At 41.7% G+C, this 21,389-nt stretch overlaps 1 protein-coding gene across 1 annotated transcript in view; it reads right to left on the bottom strand.

Annotated features, from left to right (window-relative positions):
* The window catches only part of GRIK3 (glutamate ionotropic receptor kainate type subunit 3), a 710,309-nt gene that overhangs the window by 195,988 nt on the left and 492,932 nt on the right, over positions 1 to 21,389 (bottom strand). Inside the window, exons 9-10 of the mRNA XM_040337236.1 lie at positions 21,001 to 21,114; positions 7,727 to 7,930 (exon numbers count right to left, since the gene is read on the bottom strand). Of these exons, the coding sequence (XP_040193170.1) occupies positions 7,727 to 7,930; positions 21,001 to 21,114 (318 nt within the window). The remainder of the gene's footprint in view (positions 1 to 7,726; positions 7,931 to 21,000; positions 21,115 to 21,389) is intronic.

Below are 21,389 nucleotides of genomic sequence, written 5' to 3'. Positions count from 1 at the left end.
AGTCACCAAATCTCACCTGTACCCTAAATATAACTTTCAAGTAGACTGAGGCCTTGTACACATGACCGAGAGTCTCGACGTAAAAGAAACGTTGTTTTTCCTCAACGAGTTTCTTGTCAGGCTTGTCGAGAATCTTGTCAAGCTTTCTTTGCATACACACTGTCAAGACAAACTCTCGTTGTTCTCAAATGCATTGATGTACAACACATATGACGGCATTCTAAAGGGGAAGTTTGATTCCACTGGCGCCACTCTTGGGGCTGCTTTTGCTAATCTCATGTTACTGCGTGTTAAGTAAAAGTTTGGTGAGAGACGATTCGCGCTTTTCAGTCTGTTACAGTGTGACAAATGTTCTATCTCCATTAAGAACGCTACTTTTACCGAAGGCGCGCTCCCGTCTCATACTTTATTCTGAGCATGCGCGGGTTTCTTTTTTTTTTTTCTTACACTTCAGACTCCAACCTCTTAGAGTATGCGTTGGTATGCTCATGTTCTGTTTGCCAGCCCTTAGCGTCTCTAATTTGGTTTCGCATCATTAGTGTGGTTCTTTTTCTATTATTTTTTTCTTTCAAATATTTATGTATATATATATATATTTCTTTTTTTTTTCTTTTTTTGTGTTGCTCATTCGTTGTTTGATTTATTAGCACTATAAACACTTTTCGATTTTTTATTTTTTTTTTCCCCTGTTATCTCTCCCTCCCTCCCCCCACCCTCCCCCTATCTCACCACAAATAATCTCGGATGCCTCCTGAAGACTTCTTCTCTATTTTAAGATTATCTCTAGGTCTCCTCCCTAAGTTTTTCAGCATAACTCCAGGATCTCTTAAAATCCCTCCAATTATCCCACTTCTTGTCCTGAACTATATTTTTGCCCTCCACTGCTTCTCTCAATTCTTCCATTTTGTAGGTTTCTTCCACTGAATCTATCCATTCCCAGATTGAAGGGCATTCTGTCTCCTGCCATTTTCTCGGTATTATCCTTTTGGCTGCATTTAGTAAGTGTGGAACTAGGGTTTTCCGATATTTTTTGATTCCTTCCTCTCCGCCATGAAACAGTACCACCCATGGGTCCAGCTTGATTTTCCCTTTTGTGATCTCTTCAATACATCCCAGGATTTTTTTCCAAAATTCCTCAACTTTGGGGCACCTCCACCACAGGTGGGCCATGGTTCCCGGGAGCCCACATCCCCTCCAACAGTCTCCCGTTTGTCCGTCTTTAAATTTGGATAATTTGTCCGGGGTCATGTACCACCCAGTCATACATTTATAGCTCATCTCAGCCGTGCGGCTGTCTACCGCCGAGGAGTGGACCAGTGTCAGCATTTTCTCTATTGTGGCCCTATCCCGTTTTGACCCAAGTTCCCTCTCCCATTTTTCAACGAATGGAGGGACGGTCTGCTCATCCACCTTTAGCAAAATCCTGTATAGTTTTGAGATGGTTCCCTTGACCTTCTCAGATATGCATAATTTCTCCAGTTCAGATAACTGCTCCCCTGACCTCAATGGGTGCGGCAATTTTTGAATAAAGTGGGCTAGCTGGCCATATCTCCATTCGTTAATTTCAATATAATTTTTTTTTTCCTTTAATTCTTGTAGTGTTACTATGTGCCCGTTTTTAATTACATCTTTTAATTGCATTGTGTCCTTTTTTATCCAATTTCCTCCAATCTGTGTTTTGCCCGGTGCGAAGTAGTCATTATTTAAAAAAAAAAAAATCATGCGCGGGTTTCTAAGCATACACACAAACGTGTTTCTCGTCATAAACCAGCCCGACATGAAACACGACGAGGAAATTGAGACTTTAGATGAGAAAAAAGAGAGCATGTTCTCTTTCTTTCTCGTCGAGATCCACAACAGCTTTCTCGACGAAAAACATACACACAATCGTTTTCCTCGGCAAAAATGCTCTGCCAACATTTTTCTTGATGGATTTTTCCGGGGAAAAGGGTCGTGTGTACGAGGCCTGATACTTTAGTTACATAATTTGCTTTAATTGTCATGTTGATTTCTACAATGGGTGTTCAAGTCAAACAGGGACCTTTCATTTTACAGGTATAAAAATGAATGCCAGTGTGGCGATACCACATGTAGTAAGTAAGTGGCAAGTGTGTCCTGATAGACGGCGCCGATACAGAGACTGTTAATCAAGATGGCAGACAACAGTGTTAGTGTGTGCATAGAACAGCGCGTGGCGATGAAGTTTCTTGCGAACGAAGGCGTAAAACCCACAGATATCTACAGAAGACTTCAAGCACAGTACGGTGATGAGAAGCTCAGACACAGTAAGCCATTTGAATGGTAAATGTTTCTAGGATGGCTGTATGTCCATCAGCGATGGTCTTGGCCATGGTGGTTCCCAGTCCATAGCAATCATTTCTGTGAACATTCAGTGCATGGAACGCCTGATTCTGGATTATCGATGCATGATTTGTTGTGACATTGTTGGGATGTATCTTTCTGGGGGGAGCACAATCATTCATGAACATTTGCACTTTCGAAAATTAGCGCACACTAGGCATCAAGACAGCTTTCCTCTTTTGACTGGCACAGTCTGCACTGCGCTGAAGGAGCGTTTTAAAAAGGGAAGGCCAGCATTTTCTGGATTGCATCATTACATGTGACGAAACCTGGGCACATCATTTCACTCCAGAATCAAAACGAGCATCAAAACAGTGAAAGCATGCGGACTCACCACGACCAAAAAAGTTTGCATGTGCATACGCATCTGTGTAAAAAATTACCTGGTTTGATCACCAAGGCTGTCCTGTTTCTCCAGGACAACGCATAAGTTCTGTGTGGGGGTCTACAGGCAGGGGGCTTATTGTAATCTGGAAGCCCCCTTTAACAAAGGGGACCCCCAGATTCCGCCCCCTCATGTGAATTGGTACCCCTACCATTTCACAAAGAAAGTGTAACAAATTGTAAAAAAACACAGTTGGGATAAGTCCTTTATTAAAAATAAAAACATTTTCAGGTACGAAATTTAAAGGAATATTTCACTTTTATTGTTTCACTTTAAGCATTATTAAAATCACTGCTCCCCAAAAAACTTCAGTTTTTAAAACTTTTTTTTGCATTGATACAAACACTTTTTATGACAATAACATGCATATTAGCCTTTAAAATTAGCATTTTAGATGTCTCCCATAGACATTTAAAGGGTGTTCCGCAGCTTTTTGAATTTGCCGCAAACACCCCAAATTGTTCGCTGTTCGCCGAACAGGCACACATCCAATGTTCGGGTAAAACTCATGTTCGACTGGAACATAAAGCTCATCCCTACTGAAGATACCTAGGTGACTACTTAGGTGGTTTCCTCTGAAAAATGCCCTTACTTCCTTGCTTTGTTGATCCCTGACTATAAAATGCACAGTACTTTCATCAAGCTGAATACAGCAGTACTATCCTGTAATCAAGTCAATGTTTTCTTTCTGCTAGCAATCCATCAGCCTGACAAAATCTGCCTGCTGCACTTGGACTGTGATGTAGAATGTAAGTATGGGACAATATAGATAAAGAACAAGGCTGCTTCAGTCTTAATGGGGTTCTGTTTTATTGGGCCACTCTCCCACAAGTTCCTAAAACATTAATGTTGTTGCATTTTATACAATTAAAAAGACATTAAATAACTCAAAGAATTGGAGCATCAAAGCTGACCAATCAAAGCTTGATTAGTAGGAGAGCGTGTTGCCATGGAGACATGTTTTCATATTGCTAATAATGATAGCTCTTGCTAAAGCAGAGGACATTGCATCCATTAAAATGATTCTCAGTAGTTTAACCAATGAAGAAAAAATCTGAATTTTCTCCCTAACCTTTTCTCTCTTGAAAACCGAGTCTCTGATTGCGTACAGAACAGTGTATAGTTGTAATTTCAGGATGGTTATAGGCAGCAGTGAATTTCCAAGAAGGGGATTTGTTTAACTCTTACTTGTCAACTGGCTATGTACAGTATATACTGTACAGGAATTGAAAGATTTTAGCAAAGCTAAAGCTATCCATCTATCTATCTATCTATCTATCTATCTATCTATCTATCTATCTATCTATCTATCTATCTATCTATCTATCTATCTATCTATCTATCTATCTATCTAGTAACTCATGTACTACCTTGTGTTTTTTTGCACTTCTCAAATGCATTGTGGCATTCTTCATTTTCAACACTCTTTAAATGTGCAAACCATTCTGAACAATGATTTACAAAATCATTAGATACTTAGTTATGTTTTATTTATGAGGTATCAATTGTTAAAACATGACACCCCCCCTCAATCCCTCCCCAGATGTACAGTACATTTATCACTTGCATGCAAAACTGTGAAATACATATTTTAAATACAAATATGTCCATGCATCACACACAAGTAAATGCACTGCGTTTACTTTATTAAGGATGAAGACCCAGTGCTAAATTTTTTCGCCTGGGCTTGGGATCCCATGTGACAGATGTAGGGATAAATATGTATGGGAGAATCAGTACTCAACAATACGCATAGGTGTAAGTTCCCTTTGTACTTTACCACCTATAATGTTTATTGTGTAACCACTTCCGGACCGCTGCACAACTATATACGTTGGTTGTTTGAAGAGGCTAGCTAACTGCCATAACCCAGGTATCCTCCTCGTCTTCAGGCGGTGGTCCGGTTTCCGATAATGGTGGTCTCTGCGGCAGATTCGGCGGTGGAAGAAGGGCCCCCCTCCCACGGCTCTCCCATGCCCTCCGCCACTTACCGGAGCCATCGGCAGCGGCGGAGGTGATCGGGTCTTTCCTGTGGCTGGGAAAATGGCCCCCACCCATCTCCATACCGCAGGGCGGAAGCGACGTTAAAACGTCGCCTCCGCCCATAGCTCCTAAAGGGCCATTTATTTTTTATTTATTTTTCAAATGACAACATTTTTTATTTTGTATTCAATTTTTGTGTAAATATGAGATCTGAGGTCTTTTTGACCACAGATGTTATATTTAATAGGACCTGTCATGCTTTTTTCTATTACAAGGGATTGTAAGATTGGGGTGATCAGACTCCAGCGGTAGGTGCGTTTTTAGTGAGTACACCAGTCCAGAACTGAATTTTTAAGGGCCTGGTAGCCCACTTTTGTTTAAAAGCACAAAAAGTTCACAAATACATCAGGAGCCCTTGCAGGGGGGTTTCACCATTACTGCATCTTGCATACTCAATACTTTAGCCTCCTGGCTTTCATTCTTGTCATCCAGGTGTTTCAGGCCTTTAGCCTAGGCCTTAGGTCTGCTCCTCAGAACAAACAGAGTTTCCTAGAGTTAAGCTCTCTCCTAACTTACTTCTGATCAGCGCCTTGCTGCTCAATCACCAATGACATCTGCTTCCTGCAGACATGCATGCTCTGGCTGCACTCATGCAGCGTCTGACTCCTCCCAGAGGGATAGGAGTCCATCTGACTGCCATGCACAGACTTCCTGTCTATTGGGTGGGGCCCTGAGCCATAGTCAGGTCAGAACTAAATATCCCAACACACAGCTGTGCAATCAGGGTGTCTTTCTCTACAAAATCTGGCGTAAACCAGCAATCTTTAAGTTCGCACAGGGTCCCACCGCCACAGGATGTTTACATTCCTTGTAATAGGAATAAAAGTGATACTTTTTTTTTTTAAAAACAGTGTAAAAAATAAAAATAAAAGGTAAAATAAATAAGAAAAAAATAAATACATTTTTAAACACACCCCGTCCCACCGAGCTTGCGTGCAGAAGCGAACGCATACGTGAGCATCGCCCGCATATGAAAACGGTGTTCAAACCACACATGTGAGGTATCGATGCGATCGGAAGAGCCAGATAAATAATGCCTAGCCTTAGACCTCCTCTGTAACTCAGAACATGCAACTTGTAGAATTTTTTAAAAGTCGCCTATAGAGATTTTTAAGGGTAAAAGTTTGTCGCCATTCCACGTGTGGGAGCAATTTTGAAGCATGACATGTTGGGTATCAATTTACTCGTAGCATTATCTTTCACAATATAAAAAAAATTGGGCTAACTTAACTGTTGTCTTATTTTTTAATAAAAAAAAGTGTATTTTTAAATAAAAGCGTATTCCAAAAAAAAGTGCACTTGTAAGACCGCTGTGCATATACGGTGTGACATAAAGTATTGCAACAACCACCATTTTATTCTGTAAGGTGTTAGAAAAAAAACCTATTTGGGGGTTCTAAGTAATTTTCGAGCAAAAAGCAATTGTTTTTAACTTGTAAACAACAAATCTCAGAAAGAGGCTTGGTTCTTAAAGCGGAGTTCCACCCAAAAGTGGAACTTCAGCTTAAACCACTCATTGCCCCCTTACATGCCACATTTGGCATGTCATTTTTTTTGGGGGGGAGTGGGGGCTTCAGTAGGAGTGGGACTTCCTGTCCCACCTACTCCTTCCGCCCAGGGACCGTTTAGGCGATACGTCATATCGCTTACGGTGGCCCCTCCCTGTAGGTGATCGCCTGGGACACGTGACAGGTCCCAGGCGATCGGCTTACCACTCACAGAGAGCAGCGCCGCTCACGCATGTGCAGTGAGTGCCCGGCCGTGAAGCCGAAAGCTGTCACGGCCAGGTGCCCACACTAAGAATTAAGACTCCGGCCGGAAAGGGTTAGAGGAGTGGAGCTCTGGTCGGCGCGTCGCTGGACTGTGGAGCAGGTGAGTGTAGGTTTATTAAAAGCCAGCAGCTACACCTTTTGTAGCTGCTGACTTTTAATAAACATAAAAAAAGCCTGGAACTCCCTTTAGGTGGTTAATTTTACACACCCTACTAAGTCAGGTTCCCTGCAGAATTGGCTCACATGTCAGTTAACTTACAGTAGCTGTCTCAGTTTTAGATGGATACGGGAGGGTTAACATTAAAACCAGCTTCTTACTTCCCATAGGGAGTTTGATGGTAAGATCTTTGCACCTGGATTAACATTGTCATACAGTGCAGTCTGCTATTGCAATTATTTGTATAGGTTTGATTTTTCAGTGTATTTTAGGTTCCAGTGAAGAAGTGGAAAGTGTAACTTTACATAGAAAGTTAAAGTCCAGAGGGAAGAGTATGCAACAATCCCAATAGATATTAGATGGTTCAGGCCATTAATGTCCAGCTTTAAATGACTTGACGTGTCCTTTTTTGGTGTACCTAGCTTTTAAATAATGTTATTGTTAAAAAAAAAAGAAGCATGCAGCCAGTTTTTTAAACCATTACATCAAATTTGTACTTACTAAAAAATTAGATTTTTTTATTTTTTTTATTTCCATGGTTACCAGTGCTTTCAGTGCATTTTGATACCGTGTGGTTAAATTGCAACTACCTCCTTTACTATGATTACATATGTAACATGATTTTGCCTGTCAAAAATCAGTTGCTCCATAATGTAGGGAATTAAATCAAATTCAACTTGCTAAATTCATATAATTATAATATAAAGATCAGATAATATGTATATCAATGCATTTAATATTTGCATTTTTAGTTATATTACTTGAATGTAATTTCCCACACTACTTGGGTTACATAACATATATATTATTAAGGAACTGTTTTTACACCTTAAATCATATTGATCCTACAGGTCTACTAAAAGGTTTACATTCTATTCTGATTATCACTGGAAGCTCTACTGACCCATAATAATCCTGAGATATCAAGACATCTTATAATGTTACCCATTTATGTGTAGGATATACAGCACATGCCGCTACTTAATGAGGTGTAAAGGAATCACTTACATGATCAATGAGCTCTTTCACCAAACCATTCCACTGTCCTTTTTCATCTTGAGATCCGTATCTACCATCTTCCACTAAGCGTATGTCATATTCAAATCCAAGGATTTCTGAAATCTTTTTTAGGAGGTCAATGCAAAAGCCTTCAAATCTATCCTTGCCAAACAGAGGGGTATCAGACTTCTTAAACATCACATATGGCTCCTCCTAAAAGAAAAAAACATAAATAAATAAAATAGATATTTCTACGTATTTTTCATGGATATTTATCTGATGAGCAGACAGAGGTTGCACAGAAGACTCCATGGTTGTCCTATTTAGGCAGCACCTGCCCACTGTTATTTTGTTGCATTAGAGGTGTGTAGAGTTTTACAGTGTAGGTAGCTATGCGCACATCATGTTGCTGTCAGTAACACATTCCTGTGTACGACATAAGGTGCTATACAGCCAATTGCCCTACCAGTGAACTCTACCTGGGTCCTCATTACTGCTGCCCCTGCACAGGTTGCCCACTTTTGTTGCTGTAATACAGTTCTGTATACTTACACTTCACCCACTCTGAGTCATTACAGTTACAATTAAACAGAGTAAAGTAACAGTTTGCCTGCTCTTCTAGTCACTGAGGTCCAGATTCTCATAGAATCGGCGGCGGCGTAGTGTAAGCCATTTACACCATGCCACCGCAACTTACTGGAGCAAGTGCCGTATTCTCCAAGCGTATGGCCGCGTAATTCAAAGGGGGCGGCTTGTATTCAAATTAAGCGCGCCCCCGCGCCGATCGAACTGCGCATGCGCCCTGGGCGGAAAAATAGCCCAGTGCGCATGCTCCAGCTCACGACGGAAAACGTCAATGACGCCGACGTGAGCGTCATTGACGTAAAGTCGTATTCACGAACAACTTAGTAAAACGATGTAACCGACGGAAAAAGACGACGCTGACCCGACGCCATACTTAACATGGCATACGGCGGACTGGCGTAAGGTTACCCTTCATATAGCAGGGGTAACCTTACGCTTACTGAAACGACGTAAACGACGACGACGCGGTGAAAATTTGTTTGGGAATCGGCGTATCAGGCTCATTTGCATAGTCAAATGAGAACTTAACGTAAACGCCACCTAGCGGCCAGCGTCAAATTACATCTAAGATCCAACGGTGTAAGTGACTTACACCTGTCGGATCTACGCCGTATCTATGCAAAAATGATTCTAGGAATCATACGCATAGATACCCGGGGCCAAAAACAGAGATACGATGGTGTTTCCTGAGATACACCATCGTATCTCTTCTAAAAATCTGGCCCTGAGTCTAGTTGTACCAATTCAAATTGGGCAAACTGTCCTTTACCCACTCCACCACCAACATTCATTTAGTTAAGAAGAGGCCAGCCCAAACAGCCAATCTAGATAGAAAATACAAGTCCACCCCACAAGCTCTCCAAAACAGCAGATTTTGGGTAAATACATGCTGGAATAATTATAGCTTCATATTGAGCTTTCAGTTTTTTCATCATATTTTACCAGCTTAAAATGTATGTTTGCAATCCCCTTTTTCTATTTTACCTGCAGAACTAACCTTCTGAAGGTCAATGTAACTCCGACAGCTGTTTTAAATAGTAAGCTCCATAGAACAGGGACATCCTGTGTCTGCAAAATCTTCAGTACACATCTGTGTATACCCTGCCTGCTCCTTAAAAAGTATATTTATAGTAATGTGTTCCTAAAATGCAAATATGCAATTATTAGTCAGCCAACTGCTTTTATAGATCATAGACTACTATAAATTTTCTGCTGTCATGAAATAGCAGTATGCATATTTTAATAGCTGTAACCCGTTAAAATGTTTAATGTATACTGAATTCTACTTTTTTTTTTTTTCCTTACAGCCTATTTTGCTGTTTATTTCTAGAAACAGACAGACTTTGAATTCTAAAGCTCCAACTATTTTTCTAAATCGATTCTGTGGCCAGAGGTGCCCTCGATATGGAATATTGTATGCTGTGAAATTGCTATGGGAGAGTGGTTTTCACTGCTTGGGTCACATCTCTTTCACTGCACAAGTCATTTCAATATTAACAACAAGGCATGGAAAATGAAATAGGAAGTTGGCCATCTAGAAATTCATCCCATGGCTTTTTTTTTCCGTACGATTAAACCCCATCACAATTAGGGCATGCTCTTTTTCTGGGGAATTATGAATATTTCAACACAGCCATATCGGGCATCCGTAGCTTGATAAAAATGGATATAATTAGAGCAGATGGCCTGAAGGATCCAAACTCTTAACATAATTTGACAAAAACTATGTGAATCTCACAGCTAACTGAAATGCCACTTATATGAATGTAGATAAAAGTATATAATATAAGGGGATCTAACGAACTGCTTTAGATCACTTCTAAATAGTCAAAATAGTAAGACTTTATGACTCATTTATAAAGCACTGTGGACTCTGAATGCTCTTTTTAAAAACTTAATTTTAAAGCATATGTATTGTGTGGGTATACTTTATCTTGAGAAGCCAACTAAGCTTAGCCCAATCAAATGAATCTAAACAGCGGGCCATATTCTTGTACATTTTAGGCGGGGCGGCGCGTAAGCCATTTACACTACGCCGCCCCAACCTACAGGAGCAAGTGCTGTATTCCCCAAACACTTGCTCCGTAGTTTGGGGCGGCGTAGTGTAATTGGCCCGGCGTATCCCCGCGTAAATCCAAGGGGGCGGCTTGTATTTAAATTAAGCGCGCCCCCGATTCGAACGAAATGCGCATGCGCCGGGCTTAAAATAGCCCAGTGCGCATGCTCCAGTTCTCTGCGTAAAACGTCAATGACGCTGACGTGTGCGTCATTGACGTAAAGTCGTATTCAAGAACGACTTAGGGAAACTACGTACCCGACGGGAAAAGACGATGCGGACCCGACGCCATACTTAACATGGCGTACGTGGGACTGGCGTAAGGTTACCCCTCATATAGCAGGGGTAACCTTACGCTTACGCAAACGATGTTAGCGACGGTTACGCGACGCAAATTCGTTCGGGAATCGGCGTATCAGGCTCATTTGCATAAACAAATGAGACCTGAATGTAAACGCCACCTAGCGGCCGGCTGGGTAATTACATTTAAGATCCGACAGTGTAAGTGACTTACACATGTCGGATCTTAAGCGTATCTATGCGAAAATGATTCTAAGAATCACTCGCATAGATACGCGGGCCAAAAAAGAGAGATACGACGGAGTATCCTGAGATACTCTGTCGTAACTATACTCAGAATATGGCCCCGCATTTTTAAACATGCTCCTTAATACCACAAGGTGTTCTGCTTTCCTCTCTGATTTAGTTTCACTTTCCTGACTCCATGCGAAGATCCACCAACTGTAATGCTTTATAGTGAGAGTACCCTTACTTGCGCATCCATTGGGCATCAGAATGTCAGTTATTAGCACTTACCCATAAAGTCATAGAATGTTAAGACCCAAAAACGAAAAAAAAAAAAAAAAGAATTCTGGCTAATAAATTTAAGTTCAGTATTTTAATAACCACCCTTCTTAAAGCGGTGGTTCACCCTACTATTTTTTTTTATAGCATTAAATTAGGCAATCCTATATAGAAGATTCCGACTCCCCGCGGGGAATGGGCGTTCCTATCAAGAGGGAGGATGATTGACGGCCGGCTATGGCACGTCACGCTTCTCCGGAAATAGCCGAAATAGGACTTGGCGCTTCACGGCGCCTGCGCATAGTCTGTGCGCAGGCGCCATATAGCGCCGTGAAGAGCCGAGACCTGTTCCGGCTATCTTCGGGGAGCGTGACGTGCCATAGCCGGCCGTCAATCATCCTCCCTCTTGATAGGAACGCCCATTCCCCACGGGGAGTCGGAAAATTCTATATAGGATTGGACAGTGAGTACCGGGCTAAAAAATCAATACAGGCATACTGTAGCTTGCGCTACTATGCCTAATTTAATGCTAAAATGTTGTTAGTGTGGGTGAACCACCGCTTTAAAGCCCAAATCCAGGCAACTAAAAAGCATTTTACTTGCAGCGTGGTTCTGTCCACACTGAAAGGAATAATAGCTTGTTTTGTCCAGAGTGGAGAAGAGAAACAGTTTTACTTACCTGATCCTCAACTCTCCTGGCAGATGGTGCTCCCCCATGCTCTGACATTGGGCTGTCTTTCGGCATTATCACATCCAGTGAAAGGATATGGACCCTGCTTGGGTCTTGATGACGTCAGGACCCTAGACCCTAGACCACAGTAGCATGGGGGGAGAAGCTGTGGGGACCAGTCTAGCTGTGGGAAGGAGTAGGGGACCCTAGACTGCTGTAGTGCAGGGGAGAAGAAGCTGCAGGGACCAGTCTAGTTGTGGGGAGGAGTGGAGGATCGGGAAAGTAAATCTTCTTTTTTGGTCCCCTAGACCAAAAATTAGAAATGAACCCTTAAAGTGAGGATGCACATCTACCAGGGATGTAGACGAAGTGGGAGCTTGTCAATGTCAGAAGAGGTAGATAATCACCTGGGGAGCATGGTCAACTTAGCCTAGTTATAGTAAGGAGGCTAAAGGAGGGAACCTGTTCATTAATAGCAGATAACTGTTGTGTTTTTTTGCACTTTTAAAGAACTTTTACTTTTAAAAGTTCAAAATGCAATACACGTTCACTGTAATGTAATGTTTTTCCTACAGTTCTGCTCTGTTGAACTGCACAAATGTTTTAACTTGTGAGAGTGAAGGGATTGACTTTGAGTGCATGTATCCACATTATTGTTGCTCAAAAAAAAATTAGATTTAAGTTAGCCCTACACTGTTTGAAATTAGCTCACTGGAAGGCCCTGTCAACTGCCTTCCCTCCAACATCGTTTGATTGAAAAACAAAGAAGGAGGGTGGAAAATTGGCGACCAAATAGTACCTTTATCAAATCAGATGCAGCTGCTGTTTGGGTATTTTGACAGCTGGCTGGACTGGCTGTCAGAATAAAATAGCTGCAGTGCATATGGAGGAAACTGTCAGATTAGTTTTTGTTCAATCTACTGGTAGAATGGAAACAATATGTATGCATATAGCTAGCTTTAGAATGGTTGTAAATTGTACATTTGAGAAAGTGTGTGACTAAGGAATGTTTGATAGTTTAGCATAGTAGTCACTGCACAGCAATTTGGTGCTGACCATGGTACTGATTCTAAATAATTACCGCACATCAAGTTTCAATTTAAATACTAACATTTTTATTTGCTGCCTAAAAAATGAAAAGTAACAATAATTGCAATTTTTGTGTAATGAGGAAAGAATTACATCAGTCACAATAATGGGTATTATAGCAAATATAGTGTTGAAGTCAGTGCTGTTAAAGAGAATATCTGAAGAGATATCTCTCTAGAGTTCTCTGCACATGTAATACTTTCTTGCAGCTGCAATCCCTCTCATTTCTTAGCCTGGGTCCAAGAAACATGGAGGAGAGAGTTTGGCCCAGATTCTCAAAGGAGATACGACAGCGTATCTCCAGAGCCTTCGTATCTATGCGCCTGATTCTTAGAATCAGTTACGCATAGATTTCTATTAGATCTGACCGGCGTAAGTCTCTTACGCTGTCGGATCTTAACTGCATATTTACGCTGGCCGCTAGGGGCGTGTACGCTGATTTATGCCTTGAAATATGTAAATCAGCTAGATACACGAATTCACGAACATACGCCCGGCCGACGCAGTACAGATACTCCGTTTACGTTAGGCTTTTCCCGGGGGAAAGTTACCCCTGCTATATGAGGTGTACATGCGGCGTAACAATGTTAAGTATGGACGTCGTTCCCGCGTCAAATTTTTTAAATTTTACGTTGTTGTTTTATGAATGGGGCTGGACGTCATTTACGTTCACGTCGAAACCAATACATTTACATAACGCACGCCCACATCTTCCAAATTTGAATTAGGCGGGCTTACGCCGGCCTATTTACGCCGATGCAACTTACGGAGCAAATGCTTTGAGAATACTGCACTTGCCCCTCTAAGCTGCGGAGGCGTAACATAAATAGGATATGTTACGCACGCACAAAGATACACCAATCTACGAGAATCTGGGCCTTTGTGTTTATTGATGTGGGAACTGTGGTTAGCAGCTGAAGGGGAAAACTAGACATTAATTATATTACAATAACATGTACATGTATAGACAAAAACTTTTTCCATTTTTTTCCATTATTTATAGAGATTTCCACACACTTCTTGTTACATTTCTGGGACAAAAAGTGAAAGGCAATAACCCCAACTTGACATAGACAACATAAAAAAAGTACTAAGGGCCAGATTCACAAAAGAGATACGACGTCGTATCTCCTGATACGCCGTCGTATCTCTGTGATCCGCCCGTCCTAACTATGCGGCTGATTCATAGAATCAGTTACGCATAGATAGCCCTAAGATCCGACAGGTGTAATTGACTTACACCGTCGGATCTTAGGATGCAATTCTAGGCCGGCCGCTAGGTGGCGAGGCCATTGCGGTCGGCGTAGAATATGCAAATGACTAGTTACGGCAATTCACGAACGTCCGCGATGCCCGTCAATCTAAATTTACGTCGTTTCCGTCGAGATACGCGTCGTAAAATTAGGGCTACCTCCTAGGTGTTCTAAGCAATGTTAAGTATGGCCGTTGTTCCCGCGTCGAAATTTAAAATTTCACGTCATTTGCGTAAGTCGTCCGTGAATGGCGCTGGACGCCATTTACGTTAACGCCGAAACCAATGACGTCCTTGCGACGTCATTTAGCGCAATGCACGTCGGGTAATTTACCCGACGGAGCATGCGCAGTACGCTCGGCGCGGGAAAGCGCCTAATTTAAATGGTGCCCGCCCCATTTGAATTAGGCGGGCTTGTGCCGAGCGGATTTACGTTACACCAAATGGGATAAATACGTAAATGGGATACTTTACGCCGCCGAGGAGTAACGTAATTGTACCTGAATCTGGCCCTAAGGGTTTTCAACTTTCCCTACTCTACCAAAATTTAAAAATATAGTTTTGGCTATATAAACACCTAAAGTGGTTCTGAAGGCTGAAGGGTTTTTACCTTCATGAATTTCTATGCATGAAAGTAAAAAACCTTCTGGGCTAGATTCTCGTAGATCGGCGTATCTTTGTGCGGGCGTAACGTATCCTATTTACGTTATGCCTCCGCAACTTAGACGGGCAAGTGCAGTATTCTCAAAGCACTTGCTCTGTAAGTTGTGGTGGCGTAGCGTAAATAGGCCGGCGTAAGCCCGCCTAATTCAAATTTGGAAGATGTGGGCATGTGTTATGTAAATGTTATGTGACCCCACGTAAATCACGTGGACATATCCCAGTGTACATTGCTCCAAAGTACGCCGCAAGGACGTATTGGTTTCGACGTGAACGTAAATGACGTCTAGCCCCATTCGCGAACGACTTACGCAAACAACGTAACATTTTTCAAATTTGACGCGGGAACGACGTCCATACTTAAGATTGTTACGCCGCATGTACGCCTCATATAGCAGGGGTAACTTTACGCCGGGAAAAGCCTAACGTAAACGGCGTATCTGTACTGTGTCGGCCGGGCGTACATTTGTGAATTTGCGTATCTAGCTGATTTACATATTTCTAGGCGTAAATCAGCGTACATGCCCCTAGTGGCCAGCGTAAATATGCAGTTAAGATCCGACGGCGTAAGAGACTTACGCCGGTCGGATCTAATAGAAATCTATGCGTAACTGATTCTAAGAATCAGGCGCATAGATACGACGGCTCAGACTCAGAGATATGACGGCGTATCTGGAGATACGCCGTCGTATCTCCTTTGAGAATCTGGGCCTTTGTGTGCAGAAAAACCCGCCCCACCCCCCACTATTCCCCCTAATACTCACTTGAGGGTCATCGTGATCCAGCAATGTGCACAAGTTCCTTGGCTCTCTGGTGACTCTCCGCCTCATTGGCTGATTGAGTCAATCACAGCCAGTGAGCCAATGAGGAGAGAGAGGAGATGGGACCAAGCCATGACTCTGTGTCTGAATGGACACGCAGAGCAACAGGTCAGGAGCATGCCTGTTTGGATGCCCCCCATTGCAAGCTGCTTGCTTGCAAAGGGGGGCTTGCTTGCTAGTGAATGTTGGGGAATTTTGTTTCATGTGACAAATATTCAGGTGAAGCCTGAAATATATGATAAAAGTAAGGGCTTGTTCACAATTGACTACATTTCTAACTCTTAACAAACGCTGCTATAGTGTCAATGCGTTTTAGTATGGACATTACACTTGCATTAATGGCATTAGACCGGCGTTAATGCGCTTTAATATGCACATTAGGCTGTCATTTTACAAGCATTAATTTCATTTTAAAAAAGCTTCCCTAATGTCCAGTTTTGATGCGTTTGATGCGTGTTAAGGTGTGTTAAATTTGCTCAACAAACGCCTTTAAAAAAAAGAAAATAGGAAGTGACATTACAGGAAATAAAAAATTTAAGGTGTGACATGTCATGGTGAATGTTCCCTGTGCATGCTCCATTAGTAGGGAAGGCAGCAGCATGGATTCCTTTACTATGCTTTATCTTATGTTTGACCTTCTGCAGATGATGCGAATGTATGAGCAATTGGCTGAACATAGGAAGATGAGAAGGGCACTAGTGTACTACTGGGTACATCCAATTGTCTTTCAGAGATATCTAAAGAGCACTTTTATGCCCTGTATCGTGATTTACACACCTACCCTCAGAAGTTGATGTCAGCCATCTTCAAGCAGCACAACTGAAGTGCAAAGGAGAGAGTGACTGAAGGACACTCTATGCTCACCACTATCATTGCAGGGCATTGTGGGACATTATATTCGTTCTTCATCATTTTTTTAAACACATTTTAAGGAGCCGCAACCTCACCGCAACCTCACCGCAACCTCATCGCAACCTCATTGCAACCTCATCGCAACTGCACTACAAATGCCTACCAGTGCATTTTTGGAGCGTTACCATAGACTTAAACGGGAGGCATTGAAAGGCTTTTAAACTTCTCCAGCCTCGACCTTCAAGGTCGCAATGCTAACGCTTCATGTTTTAATAATGTGAGCAGCACTGTGTGCTGTCCATTGTATAATTTGCATAGGCATTTGAAGAGTGTTAAAAACACCCCTTAAATGGTTTCTCTCACCGTCAGTATGAATGTAGCCTTATGACGAGTACACACAATCGGACATTCCGACATCAAAACCGTGGATTTTCTTCCCGATGGATTGTTTGCTCAAACTTGTCTTGCATACGCACGGTCACACAAATGTTGTCGGAAATTCCGAACGTCAAGAACACGGTCACGCACAACACTACGACGAGCCGAGAAAAATGAAGTTCAATGATTCCGAGCATGCGTCAAATTCATTCCAAGCATGCATAGGATTTTTGTGTGTCAGAATTGGCTACAGACGATTGGAATTTCCGACAAGAACTTTTATTGTCGAAAAATTGAGAACCAGCTCTCAAACATTTGTTGTTGGAAATTCCGACAGCAAATGTCCGATGGAGCATACACACGGTCAAGTTTTCCGACAACAAGCTCACATCAAACATTTGTTGTCAGAAATTCCGAACCGTGTGTACACGGCATTACAGTGAAAATGTGAAGAATGTGTTTGTAAGTATGCCTAGAGAATAAAGTAAGTTAACTTAATAAACAAAAATGTATATATAAACCTTTATTCATTGTTTACCTATGTACAGTATATTACTTCTAATTTTCTAACTCCTAGGTGAAATGTAATTAGTATGAGATGCTCAGCTGCAATGTTGTCATAACTGCATTTTTGAAAGTTTAACATTTTAAATTCCCACTCAGAGTAATAAACTATGTTAATTTTGTAACTGAGATGAATTACTAAACTGCCTTGGCATAAAGCACTGATGAAATACTAATTCTCTTTGTCATGTTTCATGATGTGCCATTAAGATTAATATGTGCTTTAATTACTGGTAATAGTCGTAGGCATTATTTAATAGTGCTATGGTTCTTGCCCTTATGTATGTCATAGATGAAAGCCAATCAATTGTTCATTGTATCCAAAACACCTCTAGGACCTCAGAAGTCCAATTCCTAAAAGCCATCAATTGCTACTGTAGTCCATGTGATTTAAATTAAAAAAAAAACATAACAGTGTCATCTGAAAGAGACGATCAGTTTTGTGCCTCACAAATACCCTGAACAATTTTCCAAAATGTAACTGTATTAAATGTAAGCAGTATTAAACCCAAACCTAAAAAAGTAATGTTGCAGCTTACCAATCATTGGATGTGGTGGCTACATTCGTTTTAATTTTTTAGACTTTTCCCCCTCTGTTTTCATCTGATGACCTGGCCAATGAACACACTCCCTGTACTAGAGTGCCCTCTACTCTGGACTCAGTATTGGATGAATTAGCACAGGAGGCAACTTTGGACAGCAGCATTGTCAGTCATTTTGATACACTTATGCCGCGTACACACGATCGGTCAATCCGATGAGAACAGTCTGATGGACCGTTTTCATCAGACCAAACCGATCGTGTGTAGGCCCCATAGGTTATTTATCCATCGGTTAAAAAATTTGAAACTTGTTTTAAAATTAACCGATGGATACCTAACCGATAGAAAAAAAAACGATCGTTTGTAGGCACGTCCATCGGTTAAAAATCTATGCATGCTCAGAATCAAGTCGACGCATGCTTGTAAGCATTGAACTTCGTTTTTTTCAGCACATCGCTGTGTTTTACGTCATCGCGTTCTGACACGATCGTTTTTTTAACTGATGGCGTGTAGGCACGACTGACCATCAGTCAGCTTCATCGGTTAACTGATGGAAAAATTCATCGGATGGACCGATCGTGTGTACAGGGCATAACAAATTGAATTCAAACTCCAGCTTACACTGCAGTCACAGAAACACCAAATCTAAGAGATGGTAAGCTGCAATATAATAAATGTTTGCTTTTTGGTTTAATACTGCTTTAGCTACAGCAAGCTGTGTGCCAGTAACATGAAATCCAACCACCCATGTAATTTGTACATGCATTAACATATACTGTATACATTTCAATCCATGTGTAAATAATAGGGGGAAGACAAATGCTGACTATGACCCTAAGAACATCGGGCCAGATTCTCAAAAGAGTTACGACGGTGTATCTCAGGAAACACTGTCGTATCTCTGTTTTTGGCCCCGGGTATCTATGCGAGTGATTCCTAGAATCATTTTCGCATAGATACGGCCAAGATCCGACAGGTGTAAGTCACTTACACCGTCGGATCTTAGATGTAATTCGACGCTGGCCGCTAGGTGGCGTTTACGTTCAGTTCTCATTTGACTATGCAAATGAGCCTGATACGCCGATTCCCGAACGAATTTGCGGCACGTAGTCATCGTTTACGTCGTTTCCGTAAGCGTAAGGTTACCCCTGCTATATGAGGGGTAACCTTACACCAGTCCGCCGTATGCCATGTTAAGTATGGCGTCGGGTCAGCGTCGTCTTTTTCCGTCGGTTACGTCGGTTTACTAAGTCGTCCGCGAATATGACTTTACGTCAATGACGCTCACGTCGGCGTCATTGACGTTTTCCGTCATGAGCTGGAGCATGCGCACTGGGCTCTTTTTCCGCCTGGCGCATGCGCAGTTTGATCGGCGCGGGGGCGCGCTTAATTTGAATACAAGCCACCCCCTTTGAATTACGCAGCCATACGCCGGGCCATTTACACTACGCCGCCGCAAATTACGGAGCAAGTGCTTGGAGAATACGGCACTTGCTCCAGTAAGTTGAGGTGGCGTGGTGTAAATGGCTTACACTACGCCAACGCAGAATCTTAGAGAATCTGGCCCCCAACCCCTACAGTCATGCATGGAGGTGGAAACATTATGCTTTGGGGCTTTTTCTCTGCCAGAACACTAAAAATAGATCATGGATGGGTCTTTTAGCATGCCAATGACCCAAAACATACTGCCAACTCAACAAAAGAGGTGTCTCAAGAAGAAGCACATTAAGGTCATGGAGTGGCCTAACCAGTCTCCAGACCTTAATCCTATAGAAAATTTATGGAGGGAGATGAAACTTCGAGTTGCCAAGCGACAGCTAAGAAATCTTAAAGAATTAGAGAAGATCTGTAAAAAAACAGTGGACCAAAATCTCTCCTGAGATGTGTGCAAACATGGTCACTAACTACAAGAAACATCTTACCTCTGTCAACAAGGGTTTCTCCACCAAGTATTAAGTCATGTTTTGCTTGGGGATCAAATGCTTATTTTTACTCACTAAACTGCAACTCAATTTATAACATTTGTATCATGTGTTTTTTCTGGATTATCGGTTGATATTCTGTCTCTATTATTAAAAATACACCTGTGATATAAACTATAGACCCTTCATTTCTTTGTAAGTGGGCACACTTACAAAATCTGCAGGGGATTAAATAATTTTCCCCCCCACTGTATGTATATATAAATATATACAGTAGTTTACAAAAGTGAGTACACCCCCTTACATTTTTGTAAATATTTTATTATATCTTTTCATGTGACAACACTGAGAAAATTACACTTTGCTACACTTTGCGAAAAGTAGTGATTGTGCAGCTTGTATAACAGTATAAATTTACTGTCCCCTCAAAATATCTCAACACGCCGCAATTAATGTCTAAACTGCTGGCAACAAAAGTGAGTACACTCCTAAATGAAAATGTCCAAATTGGGCCCAAAGTGTCAATATTTTGTGTGGCCACCATTACTTTCCAGCACTGCCTTAACCCTCTTGGGCATGGAGTTCACCAGAGATTCATAGGTTGCCACTGGAATCCTCTTGCACTCCTCCATGATGACATCATAGAGCTGGTGGATGTTAGAGACCTTTCGCTCCTCCATCTTCCATTTGAGGATGCCCCACAGATGCTCAATAGAGATTAGGTCTGGAGACATGCTTGGCCAGTCCATCACCTTTACCCTCAGCTTCTTTAGCAAGGCAGTGGTCATCTTGGAGGTGTGTTTCGGGTCGTTATCATGTTGGAATATTACCCTACGACCTAGTCTCTGAAGAGAGAGGATCATGCGCTGCTTCCGTATGTCACAGTACATGTTGGCATTCAGGGTTCTCTCAATCAACTGTAGCTCCTCATTGTCGACAGCACTCATGCAGCCCCAGACCATGACACTCCCACCAAGATATAATAAAATATTTACAAAAATGTGAGGGGGTGTAATCACTTTTGTGAGATACTATATATATATTAATAATCTGTTTATTTATTTATTTTCTGGCAACGATTTACTTACCAGTACGGTAGTGACAATAAGTGTGCGATTGGTCAATGATTCACTGACATTTGGTCCCCTTCCTTTAGCAACTTCTGTAATGTTGAGTCCATCAGAGGGGTTCCATGTTCCCACCTATGAAGGATTAAAAAAAAAATTATAGTGTACAATACTCCAGATAAAAAAAAAATTTCAGTGCCTTACCAAAGCAGCTTTCTGACCTGGGAAAAGACTCATAGCTTGGCAGTGAAAAAATGGCAGCACTGAACACTTTTCCTGCTTAGATTAATAGCTATGCCTTATAACACAGCTGATCCATAGTGTCATACTGCAGTAAACAAGATAAATATATGCAGTTTTAATGTACTGGCATTAATCTAGGTATATGTGCAGTGGCACAAAGCTTTTCA

This window comes from Rana temporaria, chromosome 2, assembly GCF_905171775.1.
Source record: "Rana temporaria chromosome 2, aRanTem1.1, whole genome shotgun sequence".
Taxonomy (NCBI): Eukaryota; Metazoa; Chordata; class Amphibia; order Anura; family Ranidae; genus Rana; species Rana temporaria.
Note: the sequence above shows the minus strand (reverse complement) of the source record. Positions and strands in the feature narration are given on the sequence as shown.